The sequence below is a fragment of the Otolemur garnettii genome, unplaced genomic scaffold (assembly GCF_000181295.1).
Source record: "Otolemur garnettii isolate 467f Iridium unplaced genomic scaffold, OtoGar3 scaffold00047, whole genome shotgun sequence".
NCBI classification, from domain to species: domain Eukaryota; kingdom Metazoa; phylum Chordata; class Mammalia; order Primates; family Galagidae; genus Otolemur; species Otolemur garnettii.
In genome coordinates this window covers 9,982,588-9,999,916 of record NW_003852442.1, presented here as the reverse complement: position 1 = coordinate 9,999,916, position 17,329 = coordinate 9,982,588, and the positions used below count along the sequence as shown (strand labels likewise).

Below are 17,329 nucleotides of genomic sequence, written 5' to 3'. Positions count from 1 at the left end.
TTTCTTAGGAAAATAATGAATGATGTGGACAGAGATTTACTGCAGCACTGTTTACCATAATTTAAAACGTGGGAGCAATTGAAACATTCGGCATGGGGAACTGGTTAATCAAGCCACAGTACAGATAGTGATTTTTTATTACATTTTAACTGATATATAATACTTATACATGTATGTGGTCTGGGAAGGGCAGGGAAGATAAAGAAAGATGAGTGAATGGAGAAAAACATACTGTTGGAAAGAATGTGTTCTAATTTGTTCTAATAGGGTGACCCTATCTAACAAAAATGTACTATATAATTCAAAGTAGCTAGAAGAGAGGGCTTGGAATGTTCCCAACACGTAGAAATGATAAAAATTGGAGGTGATGGACTTCTGACTGGGGGTTCCTCCTTGCTGCCACCACCTCTGGCTACACAAGAGACTTGGAAGCAGAGCCCTCAGAGAGATCTCTTTACCGGGACCTGTGTTCTAGAGACTTCTTCTGTCTAGGACACTGAGAAAATGAGAACCATGAAACTCAACCCCCTGGCCTTTTTTATAGGAAAGTCAGCCACTGCGGTCAGCCTGGCCAAGTACTATAGCGCCGCCTGCTTGAACATCGACTCCATCGTGCTGGAAGCCATTTCCGACAGCAACAACGTCTCGGGCATCCGGGCACGAGAGCTCTGCATCAGGGCTGCCATAGAGCAGTCTATGAGGGAAGGGGAGGAGTCTGGTAAGGGCCCATTTCCCCTGACTTTTTGTCCACAGGTCACCAGCAACCTTACTGGTAATGTCCATCCTCTCTGGTCCCCTCTGAGCTTGCCTCCCACAGCCTGGCTAAAGGCTGGCTGACAGCATGACCCCAACTTGGTGGCCTGGAGAAGAATTCTCCTCACCAAGCATGTCCGGGCTCCTGCCCTACTGGATGCAGGTGTGTACCTGGCACTGTAGGGAACAGGACAATGAGTAGAGTACAGCCTGCACCTGTGGCCTGTGGGGACTGACATCCCAGGAGAGGCAGACATGGGCTCATGGACAGCAGAGGGAAATAATGTTGCAACAGCAGTACTAGCCTCTGTGAAAGAGAAAGATCAGGATGAGTGGGTTCCAAAGGGTTTTTCCATGCTTTCGTGGAAATGGGCTTGCAGGGAATAGGAAAATGTTAATGGGTTTAAATGGGGATAAGGACAGTCCAGACCAAGAGAGCAGGGAAGCTGACAGCAGCTTAGAGGTAGGAAGACAGGTTGAGGCCAGTCATAGTTGACCAAGGCTAGGTCAGGCTAGGAATTTGGGGTTTATTTTGAAGGAAAAAGGTAGTTGGGTCAGTTATCACACTATAGGTCAGAAAGTCACAATAGGGAAATGGGGCTTGGTGACATCTTGTCAAAGAAGCCTGGGCCCAGGCCAGCTGCTCTGGGGTTCACTTGCTTAGTAGAGAGTTGAAGTGGTGGGAAGCATTCAAAATGGCCACACCGAGATTTCTAGCCCTGGACACCAAGAGGAAAGTGATGCCATTCACCAAGATAGGGAACACAGGAGGGAAAGTTTACTGGAGGAAAAAATGAATTGAGTTTTTGTATCCCATAGTTGTGAGTCGGGACTCCTGGCTCCATCAGGTCATCTGAGGACCTGCTGGGCAGGAGAGCAGCTGCTCGGTGGGAAAATATGTTGAGTGTCTACTCAGAGCAAAGCCCTTTTTATATCAGTAGTCATGACGGTGTGACATAGTTCCTAAGAGCACATCCAGCCTGCTAGTTAATGCAACTGCCAGGGTTCTCAGGTTGTCCGCTACCCACAATGCCTCTATATGGGACACATGGGGTAATGGAAAACTCTTAGCTAGGAAGATAAGAGAAAACACTCTTTGGTGGGAATCCCCAGCTATGTCATAATTCTGGTTCTCTTAAATTGTTCATTTCCTTTTCTATAAAATAAATATTTCAGAGTGATCTGTGGAGCTGTGTTCATGTCCTGTGCCAAATGGTGATTTTGAGCTCCTGACCTGAGAAAGTAATACCAACCTAGAGACAGTCAGGCGAGTCTTCCTCAGCAAAGTGACAAGTGCATGCCACTGGGTAGATGAACCAGCCCAGAGAGTCCCAGGATGAGGCAGGAGGGATAGGACCTCGGGGAGCGTGTAGGAGGAGGAGGTGGAGGAGAAGCCAGGGAGGATGAGACAGCAAAGCAAGGGTCACAGGGGCAGAGGACTCATCAGGAAAGTCATGCTTCAGGAGAGCCAAGGGGCTCAGGGAATGCACAGAGCCAGGCCAGGGGCCCCTCTCCTCACAGCCCTCATCACTAGTCAACACCCTCTTTATCCTACTTACTTCTCTGTCTGCTTCCACACATCCACCTACCCCCACCCCCTCAGAGTGCAAGCTGCAGAGACAGAGATTTGTGTGAATTTCCCTCCCTAATGTCTTCCCAGCACCCGGAACAATGCCTGGAACACAGTTAACCCATTAATATAAAAATATATGGAATCAATAAACACACAGGATCAGAGACTGCTGAAAGCTTAAATAGCACGAGCCCCTGACTGGAGCACTGCTGTGTTCCTCAGTCTGGAGAGCCTTTTCTATGCAGCGGGTAGCCCCCACCTACATTCACTGTCAGCTATGGAGTCACCAGGCTGCAATGAAGTGGCCCAGGAAATCCAAACCTGCCTGTGGCTCATAGCAGCCACCAGGCACTGGACTGCCAAGCACCTGCCTGTGACAAGTCCAAAGAGGCGGGCTGCATGACATGCTAGGATCTGGAAGATGCAATACAAATACAGACTAAAGCAACCCAGTCATTATTTTTAAAAATTGTTTGCATGTTGAAATGATCACATTTTGGATATATGAAATTAAATAAAATATATTATCAAAATTATTTTTAACTTCTGTAACATGGCTACTAGAAATTTTTTAATTATATACATATATGGCTCACATTGTATGACCATTGGGTGGACCTGGTCTAGACCACTATTTCAAGAAATTGGGCACAGGCTCGGCTCCTGTAGTTCAATGGTTATGACACTAGCCACATACACTAGGGCTGGCAGGTTCGAATCCAGCCCAGGCCTGCTAAACAACAATAACAACTACAACCAAAAATATCCAGGCATGGTGGCGGGCACCTGTAGTCCCAGCTACCTGAGAGGCTGAGGCAAGAGAATTGCTTAAGCCTAAGAGTTTGAGGTTGCCATAAGCTGTGATGCCATGGTACGCCACCAAAGGTGACATAGTGATACTCTGTCTCAAAAAAAAAAAGAAAAGAAAAGAAAGAAATTGGGCAGTGAAGGAAAAAGAAAAAGTGACATCATGGTATCTTGAAAGGAATGAAGGGTCAAATGAAAACTTGTATTAGTATTGCATCTAGAAGAACTGGGTTTGGGGATAAGGAGGAGCGATGCTATGGACAGGGAAAGGGCACAGGCACAGGAGACCGAGAGATTGCACAGTTGGTGAAGGGCGAGGATGATGGAGTGGGCAGGTACAAGCATGGCAGGAAGCTGGGCTGTCATGTTCAAGGCTGAAGGACTGGTGGCACATGATTCTGAAGGAAGGGGCAGAGCCTATAGGGATTCAAGGGCTGAGCACAGGACCGGCCAGGTCTGTAATTAGAGCAGAACTTGAGTGTAGCTGTTCATCGATGGCTTAGCCTCTTCACTCCCCATCTGTGCAGTGAGGAGTCCTTGTACCTCTGATCCGCTTCTGGGGGAAGAGAGGCAGGAACAGCATGAAAAGATAAAGTAGAGTAAGTTGCAGTGTCAACTCTCGAGGGAATTCTGGGGGCTTATTTGCTGAAATGGTCGACAGAGAATAATGAGTCTTAATGAGCCTCCCTGAGCACTAGAGAACCATGGAAGCTACTTAGTGTACACACCATCACCCCATCTTAGTGTGCCACGAGTCTGCTGCACCCCTGTTCTCCTCCAGGGTCACATGGCACATCCTCAAAGAATAGGAGCCCCAGAGGACAGGATAAGACAGGACTTGCTGTTGTGGGTGGGGGTGAGTATTAGGAAACCAGGAGGCTGGGAGGTGGCAGGAATCGACCATAAAAGCCAAAGACGAGGAGTTCTCTGAACAGCTGTCACAGAAACCCTTTTAAATACTTCCATCATCCATGACTTTGGAAGGGAGCTTCTCGGTGGGAGTTCTTAAGAGTGAAGATCTGATGGAAATGGGGCGTTTGTTTGTTTGTTTGTTTGTTTGCATCATTTGCCAACAGATGCTCTGTTATTAGCTGTTCGTTCATTTGTGTGGCTCTGCTTAGGAGGCAGAAAATGTCCTGCCCAAGCTACTTGTCAGCCCCGCCAGTGCCTAAAACCACAAAAGGTCAGGTGATGGGTTACCACAGCAGGGCGGTAGTGTATCCTCAGTTTCAAAAAGTGTTTCCCTCCAGGCTAGAAGAGGAAGTGGGTGCAGACCAGCCTGGGATCTCCTGGCAAGAGGAGCACTGCAGAGCCCAGGACTCCAGTCCATGCCCTCCATGACCCTTTATCCAGTCTTGGTTCTGTCCCCCACCCCACCCAGTCAACTGCGATGGAGATGGCTTTGTGTTCCTCAAGAGAATCCCACGGCACTGCATTGTGCCATCCCCACTGTCATTTTTTTATTCTCCTCAGGTGACTTTTGATAAAAAAAAAAAAAACTCACTCTCTCCTTATAGCTCAGGAGACTTCTGCAGGCCCAAGTGTCACAGGACAATTACGGCTAAGCACTGAGACCTTGGGCAAGTTTACCTCAGAAATCACTCTGGTGGGCCCAGAATCTAGACCTGGAAAGAGCGTACGTGGGAGCGTGATGGTCAACAAGAGCAAGGCGGACAGCCATGCCTCCGGGTCGCAGAAGCAGCATCACACACACCAGTCTGAAACGCCACAGGTACAAATCAGGGCTCCCCAGGAGGGCTGGGCTCCTTCCACCTTCTCAGCATCCTGCAGCCAGGCCAGTGCCTTTTGCTCCTATAGGTGTCCTTACTGGGAGGGCCTGAGCACTGTCCCTGGCTCAGCACCTGTAGCTCAGAGGTTAGGGTGCTGGCCACATACACCAGCGCTGGCAGGTTTGAACCAGTCCCAGGCCTGCTAAACAACAATGACAGCTGCAACAACAAAAAAATAGCCAGGCATTGTGGCAGACACTTGTAGTCCAGCCACTTGGGAGGCTAAAGCAAGAGAACTGCTTTAAGCCCAAGATTTTGAGGTTGCTATGAACTGTGATGCCACAGCACTCTACTGAAGGCAACATAGTGAAACTGTCTCAAAAAAAAACTTTTTCATGACCCCACTGCCCTCTGCAGCTATCAGGTCCTCTCTCAGCTCATCTCCACTGCTGTTCCCCCAAAGAATTTACTGTGTAGACTGCCTCCTCGTCCTCTGCCTGCCCCATCCTCTCTTCACTGAGTCCATGGGGCCCTTCCCCACCTCCACACTGGCTATTCTTCTCAAGGTCACTGGCCACCTTCCTCTTGCCAAACCCAGTGGTCAGTTTTCTGATTTTCAACCTTTTGGCAGCGCGTCGCCCCCTCCTGCTGGAAGCACTGTCTTCACGTGGCTTTCAGACACCGCACCCTACTTTCCTTTCCACCTCCTTAGCGACTCCTCCCTCTACTTTTCCAGTTTCTCCATGTCTTCCACATTCCAGGTGGTTGGAGTACTGTGAGACAAAGTCTTACACTACTCTCTTCTTTCTGCTAACTACACTTCCTTTCTGGGTGATCTCACCCAGTTGCGTTGCTCAAATCTTCCAAAACTTAAATATCTTCCATATACTTATTACCCTCACGTGTCTATCTCCAGCCCCAATTTCTTCCCAAGTGTAAATTCATATATTCAAACTCGTGCTTGATATCTTTTTTGAGTGGCTTAGAGGCATCTCAAAATTTATATAACCAAAAAATGATTCTTATTTCACACCCCCATAAAAAAAAGCATTCTTCCCTCAGTCTTTCCTTTTTTAGTAAATAAGTTCAGCATGTTCCAAGTTCCTTACTCAAAACTCAAGCAGTCACCTTTGATGCCTCATTCTGTACATTCCATCCCAAGCCCTACTGGCTCTGCTTCCAAAAAGTATCCTGCATCAGCTACGTCTCACCACCACCATCTTTGTCCCTGCGGCCACTGTCTCTTGCCTTGACCACAGAGCTATCCTTCTGACTAGCATTCTTGTCACTCACATAGCAAATAGTCTTTTAAACATAAAAATCAGATCACTTGTCTACCTGAAACACACCAACAACCTTGGAATTGGTAAGGCCAATTCCTTACCGTGTCCTACAAGCCCTGTATCTTCTGGTCCTGACTCTGTGTCTTTGACTTCCAGCCTGCCCTGCCCACTGCTCCCCCAGCGCCAGCCACCTGGGCTCCTGTGCACTCCCCAAATAACCCAAGCACACTCATATTGAGGGAGCTTACTGTTCCCTCTCTTCTCCCAGGGTCCTATCTTATTCTTTCACATTACCAGGTAATGTGGCCGTCCTCTCCACAGATCCACTCCCCCACCCAGTCATTGTTCTTTATTGCCCTACCTGGTTATTTGCTCCCTCCCTAGCAGTCGTCACTATGTGAAATAATATTACTGATTTGTATACGGGATGTAAGGGCCTCAGGGGTCGCACCACTGTCAGCCCTCTCTGCTGGTGCGTCCCTAGCACCTAAGGAGTGCCTGGTGCATGCAGTCGCTCCATGAATGTTTGTTGAATGAATGAAAAGCTGCGTGCAGTTCAGCCCATGCACAGAGTACCTCCCTTCTTCCATTTCACGATGTAATTCCCATTTAACCGATGAGGAAACACCACCTAGAGAGGTTGTCTGATTATCCCGAGGTCGCGTGGCTGGTAGGTGTAGGAGCTGTTGAGACACAGCTGGATTCTGATGCTGATCCTTCTCCCACTCAGCAGATTTCCTCCAGCCCTCTGCTCGTGGGGCCCACGCAGCGCCGGCTCAGTGTCAGCGCCAGCATCGGGGGCGAGACAGGCCTCATGAGCTGTGTGCTGCCCGATGAACTTCTCGTGCAGATCCTGGCAGAGCGGATACAGGTGCGTCCTTGCCCACCTGCGCATTGTTGGAGCAGCACTCACATGCTGGCCGCGTCCCGTGAGAGGTTCAGGGCCATTGGTCACCCTCAGCAGCTTGGAACCCAGGGCCTTAAAGAGGAGAGATGGGTTTCTCCATCCCCAGCAGTCACTTACTTGGCTTGTTGATACCTCTTGGCAGTCCCTGATCCTGGCCGGAAGCCACTTGCCTTCTTAAAGGACCAGAGAGTAGTCCTTTAAATTAAAAAAAAAAAAGTGGTATGCTAAAAATTATAATACGGAGACATGAAAAGTTAGAATTCAGAGCTATTTTAATTGCTGTGAAGATGTTTTCAGGTCAGATACAGTGGTTCACACCTGTAATCCCAGCCCTTTGAGAGGCTGAGACAAGAGATCACTTAGGGCCAGGAATTCAAGACCAGCCCAGGCAACATAGGGAGACCCTGTCACTGAAACAAAGTAAAAAATCTGCCAGGTATGGTGGCACATGCCTGTAGTCCTAGCTACTCAAGAGGCTGAGGCAGGAGGATCCTTTGAGCCAGGCGTTCAAGGCTACAGTTGCACTTCAGCCCGAGCAATGGACAAGACCCTGTCTCTAAAAAAATAAAGTTTTCAATGTTATTAAGTTTTTTAAAAAGTAGATTAGGAAATAGCAGGTAGATGAAGTACAATGACATTTCTTTATAAATATTAATAAATGTATATCACATAGCAAAAAACTCTGAAAGTACATGTTAATTATGGTTATCTTTGGATAAGCAGGATTACAGATATTTAGTCCTCTTTATACCTTTCTGGATTATTTTATAATAGCATACTGATTTTAAAGGGAAAAGAACAATACTGTTTCCCCATCCCCCAACCCAAGTATTCTACAGTTAGAGAAAAGAAAAAGACGTGGCCAGGACTGGAGAGGGTGTCACTTAAGCCTGTATGCTGCCTGTGGGTTCCAGACAGAGAGCTGAATGGCTCACCAGGTCCTGGAGCTGTGTCTTTGCTTTGGTTTCTCAAACGAGGCCACAAGATTAATTTCATGTCTAGATACAACAAAATTAAACTCAGGGCTCCCAGAAGAAGAACAGCATCATCTCTGGCAATTATTCATGTTAGGTTTGCATTGCTACTGCATTAAAGGCACTACCGCTCTCACCTGATTGGAGCACGGTAGTAAGTGTACCCCCAGAGTAAGGGCTGGGAAGCCCTGGTGAACCCCAGAGGAAGGCAGCGGTGCCTTGCTGTTCAAGGTGCTCCTCTCTGATGACACACGGAACTTATAGCACTCTTTAATGGGCAAAGTCTTGCCACCAAAATAAAAACAAAAACTGCCAGCTGAGCTAAGTAGTGAGTTCTGAGATACAGATTTACACCCTAACACAGCTTCCAGGACATCAAAAAATGTAACAATCCTGGCCAGGCATGGTGGCTTATGCACTCTGGGAGGCCAAGGAACGTGGATTACCTGAGCTCACAGGTTTGAGACCAGCCTCTAAAGCTGGTCTGAGCAAAAAAAGAGATCCCAACTCTAAAAATAGCCGGGCATTGTGGTGGCCTATAATCTCAGCTACTCAGGAGGCTGAGGCAAGAGGATCGCTTGAGCCCAGGAGTTTGAGGTTGCTGTGAGCTATGATGCCATGGCATTCACCAAGCACGACAAAGTGAAAGTCTATCTAAAAAAAGAAAGAAAGAAAGAAAGAAAAGTAATGATCTATCACCTCACTTATTTTTTGTGGTAAGACATTTATAATATACTCTTAGTTGTTTTGAAATGTACCCTTGCATTGTGCACGTTAGGTGAGATCCCGCCAAATCCACATTGTATATCAAATCATCACATTGTACCCTATAAATGTATACAGTTATGATTTAATAAAAATTGAGTTAAAAAAAAAAGAAAGAAAGAACCTAAATGTCCATCAGTGAATAACTGGAAAAACAAATGTCAAGATCAGTTCCCAGCAGTGGTGGCTGGTTTGTGGGCCACCCTTTGCGTGACACTGTAGCACTGCAGAGGCTGTGCTTTGATGGTTAATCTTACCAGAATCATTGCCTTCCAAGGCAGTAGGACTGCTAAGAAATATACAAACGACCTTCGTGCCCACTGCCCTGGCCGCCTGTTACTCTGTGCACAGAGCATCCTTCCTTTGTACCTCACCTTTGTGTACTTCATGGGTCTTCCCAGACCCTCCCTTCACCATTTTGTTTGTTCATTTATTTTCACAGAGTCAACCCTGTACAAATATGCAACCCTATGCAAACACAGTGCAGGCACGCAACACAGACCTGTTCATGGCTGATTGGGTATTTGAATTCTTCTCTTTTTATTATCAGCACCTTGGATTTAGCAAGCAGAAGGACAGTGTAATGATATTTTCACTGGGGCCCAGTCGGTCGGCTGAGCCCATTGCCGCACCAGCAACAGCACCAGCTAAACAAACAGCTCTCTCTGCAAAGAGGAACGATCTCGTGGCCATGGTAACTGTCTTTGCTCTCTCGGGTTTCAGCTGAGTGACTGCTTCCGAGGAGTGGTGTTTGACGGCCTCGACACACTCTTTGCTCGAAGCATGCATTCCGCCCTCCTCTGCCTGCTGAAGGCCATTGGCAACCGGGAGCACATATATGTCCTCAACATGGCCCAGGATTATGCTGCCATGAAGGCCCAGGAGAAAGCCAAAAAGGAGCTAGAAGGTAAGGCCCCATCCCTTCCCAGAGGTCCTGCCCACGCTGCAATAGGTCTTTCCTTTAAAACAAGACATGAGGCTTTTCAAAATGTTTCCTTGATATGATCATTCATGGGGCTTAAATGAAACTCTGACATCTGCTGTCCCAGAGACACCTCACCTCTGCCCTGTGACATGGACAAGCGTTTGTATTTCTACTTGACTCTGAGGGACTTGGGCCATAGCAGCCTGTCGGGAGGTTTTATGATGAAGGCTGCTCCCAGCTCTGCTGACAGAGGGTACGTTCTTCCTTCCTTCTTCTCTATCACACACCATCACCTTCGGCCTCTCTGTAACTACAGCTGTCATGACTTTCATTCTGACTCAGGTGACCAATTAGCGCGTTAGTTTTGTTTAAGCGTTTCCTATAAAACTAGAGACGCTGACAAATTTTCCAAAACAACTTCTACTTCTTAGCCAGCTGTGTGCCAGGCACTGAAGCAGACACTTTGTACACTTTTAGCCACCGAATCCTCACACAGTCCCCATTCCACAGAAGAGAAAAATGAAACTCAGAGAAAACAAGAGTCTTGTGTAAGATCCCATTGCAAATTAGTGGGAGAATTAGGTCTGAGTAACTCTAAAAGATCTGGAGAAAAACTTCAATAATTGAAGGATTTCATTGAAAAATAGGTATGCACACTCCTACACACACAAGTAATGTCACCTGAAGTTCCCAAGTTAGTCGGAAGCAGCCTCAACGAATCTCAGCCCCTGCGGGAGGGGCTGAGGGACAAGGATTAGTTACACTGTCCCTGGGAGGTGAGCCCTGCCCCTGAGGAGCCTTCCCCACCTGTACCTGCCTCACTCTTCTAGCACAATCTATACCATCTTAATACTTTCCCAATTGAGGAAATAGTTACAAACCAGGCACTTGCCTGGTTCTTGCACAGAACCCACTGACTGCTTCCTTATATTCTCATCCAGAGAGAAACCAGGAACAGTGGCCAGCCTTCCCTCAGCAGCAGTTCAGCTGTCAGCTTCCTAGTTTCTCAGAAAGCTCAGATCTTCATAATGATAAACTTTTTTTTTTTGGCAGTTTTTGGCCAGGCCTGGATTTGAACCTGCCACCTCTGGCATATGGGGCCAGCACCCTACTCCATTGAGCCACAGGTGCTGCCTATATCATGATAAACTTAAAAGAGATAATCACTTTTCACTTTCTCACCTATCATGGGAGTTTTTCATGGTTAAATTGTGGGTTCCTCTCACCTAAGCCATCTGCAGTTAGAAAAGTCCTAAAACAGCATATAGAAAACACGCTGAGTATATTAAAATGTGATGTTTATCAAACATCTATGAATATGCCGAGCCCTGGACGAAGTGTGTCACATGACTGCTTGTTTAATCTTCACAACAACCCTAGGAGGGGGAGTTCTCATTCTTAACTGTTATTATCTCTTAGTAAGTGGCAGAGAAAAAACCCAGGGCAGGTGTCTGAGTCTACAGCTTAAACCAGCGAGGATGTGTAGTGAGATGCCGTACGAGGGAGGCGTGATGAGTTTACAAACAGATCTGTCACCATGAGCACTTTAGCAGCATTTGTTTATAATGGCAAAAGCCAGTGGGTGGTACATTACTTTCCTATTGCTGCTGTGACAAATTACCACTGCCGTTGTCCATCCAGGCTGCTATAACCAAAGATGTAGACTGAGTGGCTTATAAAAAACAGAAATTTATTTCTCATGGTCCTGGAGTCTGGGAAGTCCAAAATCAAGGTGCTGGCAGATTCTGTGTCTGATGAGGGCCATCTTCTGGTCATGGAAAGCGTCTGCTTCCTCACCTGGAGCAAGAGACAAACAAGCTGCTTCTTTTATAAGGACACTAATCCTGTCATGAGGGCTCTACCCTAACAACCTAATCACCTCCTACGGGGATTTGTATTTCTACTTTACTCTGAGGGACTTGGGCCATAGCAGCCTGTCAGGAGGTTTTATGATGAAGGCTGTCCTTCCCAGGACAGCCCCACCCCATTTGGGATTTTTGTGGTGCGACCCATCCTCTGACTGGTTGCCTTTCCCAGGGGATCCTCAGCCAGGCACAAGCCCGTTTTATGTTGAGCCCCACCTCTTACCACTCCCACACTGAGAATTCGGTTTCAACATATCAGTGGGATAGAGGGGACACAACATTCAGACCACAACACCACAAACTTGGTGACTTAAAAGAAATGATTTATTATCTTACAGTTCTGGGCTCAGAAGTCCCCAAATCAAGGTGTTCTTAGGGCTGTGTTCCCTGGAGGCCGTAGGAGGGGTCCTTTTTCTTGCCTTTTCAGGCATCCAGAGGCCACCTGCATTCCTTGGCTCCTGGCCTCTGCTTCCATTGTCACACCTCCTTCTCTGACTCTGACTCTCCTGCTGCACTCCATAAGGACCCTTGTGACTAGATGGGACCTACCCAGGTAATCTAGCATAATTCCCCCCTGCCAAGATGCTTAATTCAATCATGCCCACAAAATCCCTCTGCTGTGGAAGGCACCATAGTCACAGGTTCCACAGATTATTAGGTCAGGGGCATCTTTGGGGACCATTATTTCGAAGACCTCAGATGGAGCCCAAACATGGGGCTGCATAAGTGAAGGAAATCCCCCCGAAGATTAGGCCACCCCAGCTGCCCCTCACCGCAGACCCTCAGCCTGTTCAGCTAAGAGGGTGAAGCAGCTGAAGGACTTTTCCTCCCCTTCCTGTCTCTGCTCCCCACAGAACTCAAACACAGGGAAGCTGTTGAGAAAGAAAAGGAACGTCTCCAAAATATGGATGAGGATGAATATGACGCCTTGACAGAGGAGGAGAAAAACGCCTTCGATCGAGACATTCGGCAGGCGCTCCTGGAAAGAAAGAAGAGGTTGGGACCAAGGGCTAGCCATAGTGGGAGCCATTTCCCCAGGGAGGAACCCTGTGCAAACACCAGGACTGGGCTGGTGGTGCTGGGTCATCTTCCAGGAGGGCAGCAGTAGCCTCGGAAGGCCCCAGAAGATGACCTGCTGAGAACAGGACGACACATCTTGCCCATCCACCTTTCAGGGTTTCTCCATTCCACTCTCCTTTCTTCCTGGGGGATATTTGGGACCAGGACAAGCTTTTGCAAAGTTATGGCTGGCCCTGGGAGAAGGGCTTGGCCTCTGCGCTGTCCCAGAGCTCCAATCTCCTCTGACAAGTGCACCCAAGGTGTGGCCCATCTGCCTCAGTGGTTAGGTGTCCACAGTCAGAGACCAGAGTTGACTTTCTTGATTTGGGTCCGGTGGTTGCCCCCTAAACCTCAGCCACTTCCCCTCCTTCCTGGTCCCCATCTGGGGCTTTTTGTGGTGCAACCCATCCTCTGACTGCCTGCCTTTCCCAGGGGATCCTCAGCTAGGCATAAGCCAACAATCTCAGCCACTTTCTGTGCCCCTCACTGGGGCCCACACAGAAATGCCTAGATCCCTCCACACCACCTGGAGTCCAGAGACTAGAGCTACTATCTCAGGTGATCTCAGAGGCACCAGTGGGCAAAAGGACAGAGGTCCTTTCTGCCCTCATATTTTCAGTCATTATGGGGGAAAAGAGGCAGTGGTTTAATCACCTTAAGATTTCACCCTCCCTGGGACCTCAGACGTTGAATGGGCAGAGCCAAAGTACTTCCCTACAATTTTAACCCTCTTCTTACCCCTCCCTCTATATCCAGACTTCTCCCACTGGCCCCCCAAAAGCTTTACTGTGCTCCTTTCCCCTGCAGTGTGCTCGCATGGTCCACTGTGGAAACATCCAGTCCTGCAGAGTTAGGAAGCACCTGGCCTTAGGTTCCAAAGGACACTCTTCTTTCTCACCAAGCCTGTTCCTTTCTGGCCTTCATCTCAGGAAGGACTTGGAAAATGCAAACTTCATCTTCAAAGACCAGCTGTGATTTTGTCTGCTGCCTGTCTCTTTCTCTCTCACATATGCCCCACCCCCACGACATATGTTGAGCTGGTTTCAGCATGCAGAGAGCCACAGCAACCAGGAAACACCAGGGATTTCTGGAGATAAAAGTAAATGTGTTGGCTCGGCACCTGTAGCTCAGCGGCTAGAGCGCCAGCCACATACACCAGAGCTGGCAGGTTCAAATCCAGCCTGGGCCTGCCAAACAACAATGACAGCTACAACCAAAAAAATGGCCAGGCATCGTGGCAGGTGCCTGTAGTCCCAGCTACTTGGGAGGCCGAGGCAAGAGAACCACTTAAGCCCAGGAGTTGGAGGTTGCTGTGAGCTGACACCACGGCACTCTACCAAGGGATTCTGTCTCAAAAAAAAGAGAAGGGAGGCGCCTGTGGCTCAGAGGAGTAGGGCGCCAACTCCATATGCCAGAGGTGGCAGGTTCAAACCCAGCCCCAGCCAAAAACTGCAAAAAAAATAGAAAAGAAAGTAAATGGGTTAACCATGTTCAGAAGTGGCATCTTTAACTTGTTTGTATGTGGTGCTTGCCTGGCTTTCGTGCCCTCTCTTCTGTTGGCACCAAGGATAGGCACACCTGAATGACAGCAGAAAGGGACAGAAAGATGAGGGAGGAGCACAATGTGGCTTTCAGACCTACCACCATGGCTCCAAAGCCAGCCACTTCCTATCAGCTGAACATCAGACGTGACAGTATATGAGGCGGGATCTCACCCGCACTAAAGCCAGAACAATCTTTGAAAGTTACCAGCCACGTACACCTAAGGTGGCGGGTTCGAATCCCCAGCCCGGACCCGCCAAACAACAATGATGGCTGCAACCAAAAAATAGCCGGGCGTTGTGGCGGGCGCCTGTGGTCCCAGCTACTTGGGAGGCGGAGGCAGGAGACTCGCTTGAGCCCAGGAGTTGGAGGTTGCTGTGAGCGTGATGCCATGGCACTCTACCCAGGGGGACAGCTTGAGGCTCTGTCTCAAAAAAAAAAAAAAAAAAAGAAAGTTACTTTTTTTTTTTAAATGCTAACATCGAGTTTATTTTCAGCCCTTTCCTCACTCTTGAATGAAAGGAGATGGGCTAGAAATAGAGATTAACAATTCCTAACCCTAACTACAGATTAACTAACAATTCCTCCTAGTTGAGTTTCAGTTTAACCAGAGTTTCCTATTTCTCTTTCCTTCTTCTCATCTGATTTACCCAGCTTGCTTTTGTTCTTTTTATACTCAAGAACGTTCTGCCTGATGTCCCTCCACCTGGTGATCCCAGGCACAGGAGGGGCCCAAGCAGGGGTCCCTAAACTCTCTTCTCTCTGCTGCTTTGATGAAGGGAGCTGGAGAGGCTGGCAAGGGAGATGCATGAAAAGAAGCTCCAGCAGGAGCTCGAGCGGCAGAAGGAGGAAGACGAGCAGAAGCGGAAGAACAAAAAACCAAAGCTGGCCCCGGGAAAGGAGGAACACACCCTGAAGAAAACCCAAGGGGCAAAAATACAGGTAGCAGCCCTCACCAGCTCCCCACCAGGAGACAGAGGGGCAGGACAGCCACTGTGACCAGCCAGTCGGCCAGCATGGGCCCCTTCCAGAAAATTACCTGATTGTGTTTGCATTTTGTGATGGGGCAGAGGTAGGAGGAAAGAGACCCACATTCGCTGAACACTGTGTGTCAAGCACTGTGCTTGTGCTATACAGAATCACATCATTTTGGCATCGCACCCACCCTGGGAAGCTAGGAACCAATATCACAGACCCAGGGCTTTAGCATGTCTGACCACAGCCCTTACTGCTTCCACCACCCCCTGCAGGACCCCAGATGGTGCTGACCAGGCTCCATGAGGGCACTCAGTCAGTGTGTTCAATCAACAGCATATCCTTAGGCCAAGCGCAGTGGCTCATGCCTGTAATTCTAGCACTCTGGGAGGCTAAGGCAGGTGGATTGCTTAAGCTCAGGAGTTCAAGACCAGCCTGAGCAAGAGTGAGACCCCCATCTCTAAAAAAGGCTGGCATTGTGGTAGGAGCCTATAGTCCCAGCTACTAGGGAGGCTGAGGCAAGAGGATCACTTACTTGAGCCCAGGAATTTGAGGTTGCTGTAAGCCACAGCACTCTACCCAGGGTGACAGAGTGAAATGCTGTCTCAAAATAAGAATAATAATAATAATAAAGCATACCCTTCACGACATTCAAGGAAGCTACGCCAACTTAAGCTCATCCTGCAGGCAAGTCCCAGTAGCTTATCAGCCATACTTGGTAATCACCTTGCTGCCCACTATGACACCTGATGGGCAGAGTGGCTAGACAAGCCCCCACAATGGGGATCATGACTAACTCTGCACCGCAAAGCCAGACTCCTAGAAAAGGTGCAGATGGATCCAAGTAGGTAAGTGAGAAGGGAGTGACAGTGGCTGGGCTAACATAAGGGCGAAGGAATCAGGGTGTAGAGGTCTCAGTCCAGGAATGCTCAGGGAATAAAAAGCTTACAGGACTGGGCGTGGGTTCGGAATGCTCGATGTCACTTACAACACTGTAAACTACAGACAAAAGAGGGTCCCCAGAGAGAATTACAAGGACTGATCCTCTCTCTTCACCTCTCCTGGGTGATTCTGTTCATGAATCCAGGAGGGAGAATTTAAGTAACTGTGTGTTTCAGCCATTTCTTCTTGCAATTAACAAAGTCAATTTCTGATTTAGAATGAGTTCAGAATAATCTATGCAAAAGCTATCTTCCCAAACTTGGTTTTAAAAGACAACAATTCATTCATCTTTAAAAGAAAGACTATTTGGAGCACAGTTGACTTCAGATTATGCCCACTGACCTCATTATTGGAGTCTCCATCCAGAATCTGTAGGAGCTTTTAGGTGGGGGCTCATGGATTTCCCCTATTTCACCCTTAGCTCACGTTGCATGACTTGTACACCAGCCCCAAGTCCCCACTGCCAGGTACAGAGCAAGCTCCTTTCTATGTGCTTTGTTGACTGTGGGCAGGGCGATTGGGACAGTACCATGTTGTCCATCTGGGAACAAGCTTGTGTATCACTTGAGCTTAGCACAAAACACAATCAATCATGTTCCCTGGGGGAATCTCTTGACTCTCTTCTTGGACTAATGCACTCGCCTAGGCTGAAAGCACTTTGGCTCCAGAAAAACTGCTGAGGCTAGGTATGTTCTCAGGAAGTGAAAGAAAATTCCACGGGGGAGCCAAGGAAAGGGGACGATCGAAGACTTTTCCTGCTTCCTCATCCAAAGGGTTGCTCCACGTCTTGGGCCGTCAGCACGTCTGTCTGTCTCCTCTGTCTCTCTGTGCTCTGGCTACAATCTCTCTTCTCACAGGCCTCTGATTTTTAAGATGGTCACAAGAATCACTCACCTTTAAAGAGGAAAATAAGTCTCTTTCAAACCCGGAGTCCCCTGACTAGCACCCTGTTCCTCTCTTGCCCTTCATACTTGTCCTACCCATGGGCTTTGCCTCCTCAGCCCTCTCTGTACCCTGACTTCTGTCCAGCTCCACCACTCCCCCAGTCAAAGGCCCTGCCCTCTCCATTCCTGATCTACATGCAGGGCTCAGTTCCTGTGAGCTGTACTCTGGGGACCAGGTGCTCCTTCCAGCTCCTTCTCCGTCCTGGGCCGCTCTTCCCACCTGGCTTTCGTTCTCTCTCTGGCTCCTTTCTGGATGCCTCCTCCATGCTTCCCTAGCTGTCCTGG

At 48.4% G+C, this 17,329-nt stretch overlaps 1 protein-coding gene across 2 annotated transcripts in view; it reads left to right on the top strand.

Annotated features, from left to right (window-relative positions):
* HYDIN (HYDIN, axonemal central pair apparatus protein) overlaps positions 1-17,329 on the top strand; it is a 304,707-nt gene that overhangs the window by 186,584 nt on the left and 100,794 nt on the right. The window contains exons 41-47 of one of the 2 annotated variants that reach the window (XM_003791377.2): positions 545-718; positions 4,651-4,865; positions 5,625-5,627; positions 6,877-7,017; positions 9,516-9,699; positions 12,437-12,578; positions 14,963-15,125. In XM_003791377.2, the coding sequence (XP_003791425.1) occupies positions 545-718; positions 4,651-4,865; positions 5,625-5,627; positions 6,877-7,017; positions 9,516-9,699; positions 12,437-12,578; positions 14,963-15,125 (1,022 nt within the window). The remainder of the gene's footprint in view (positions 1-544; positions 719-4,650; positions 4,866-5,624; positions 5,628-6,876; positions 7,018-9,515; positions 9,700-12,436; positions 12,579-14,962; positions 15,126-17,329) is intronic. The other variant, XM_012806119.1, reaches the window with a different exon arrangement.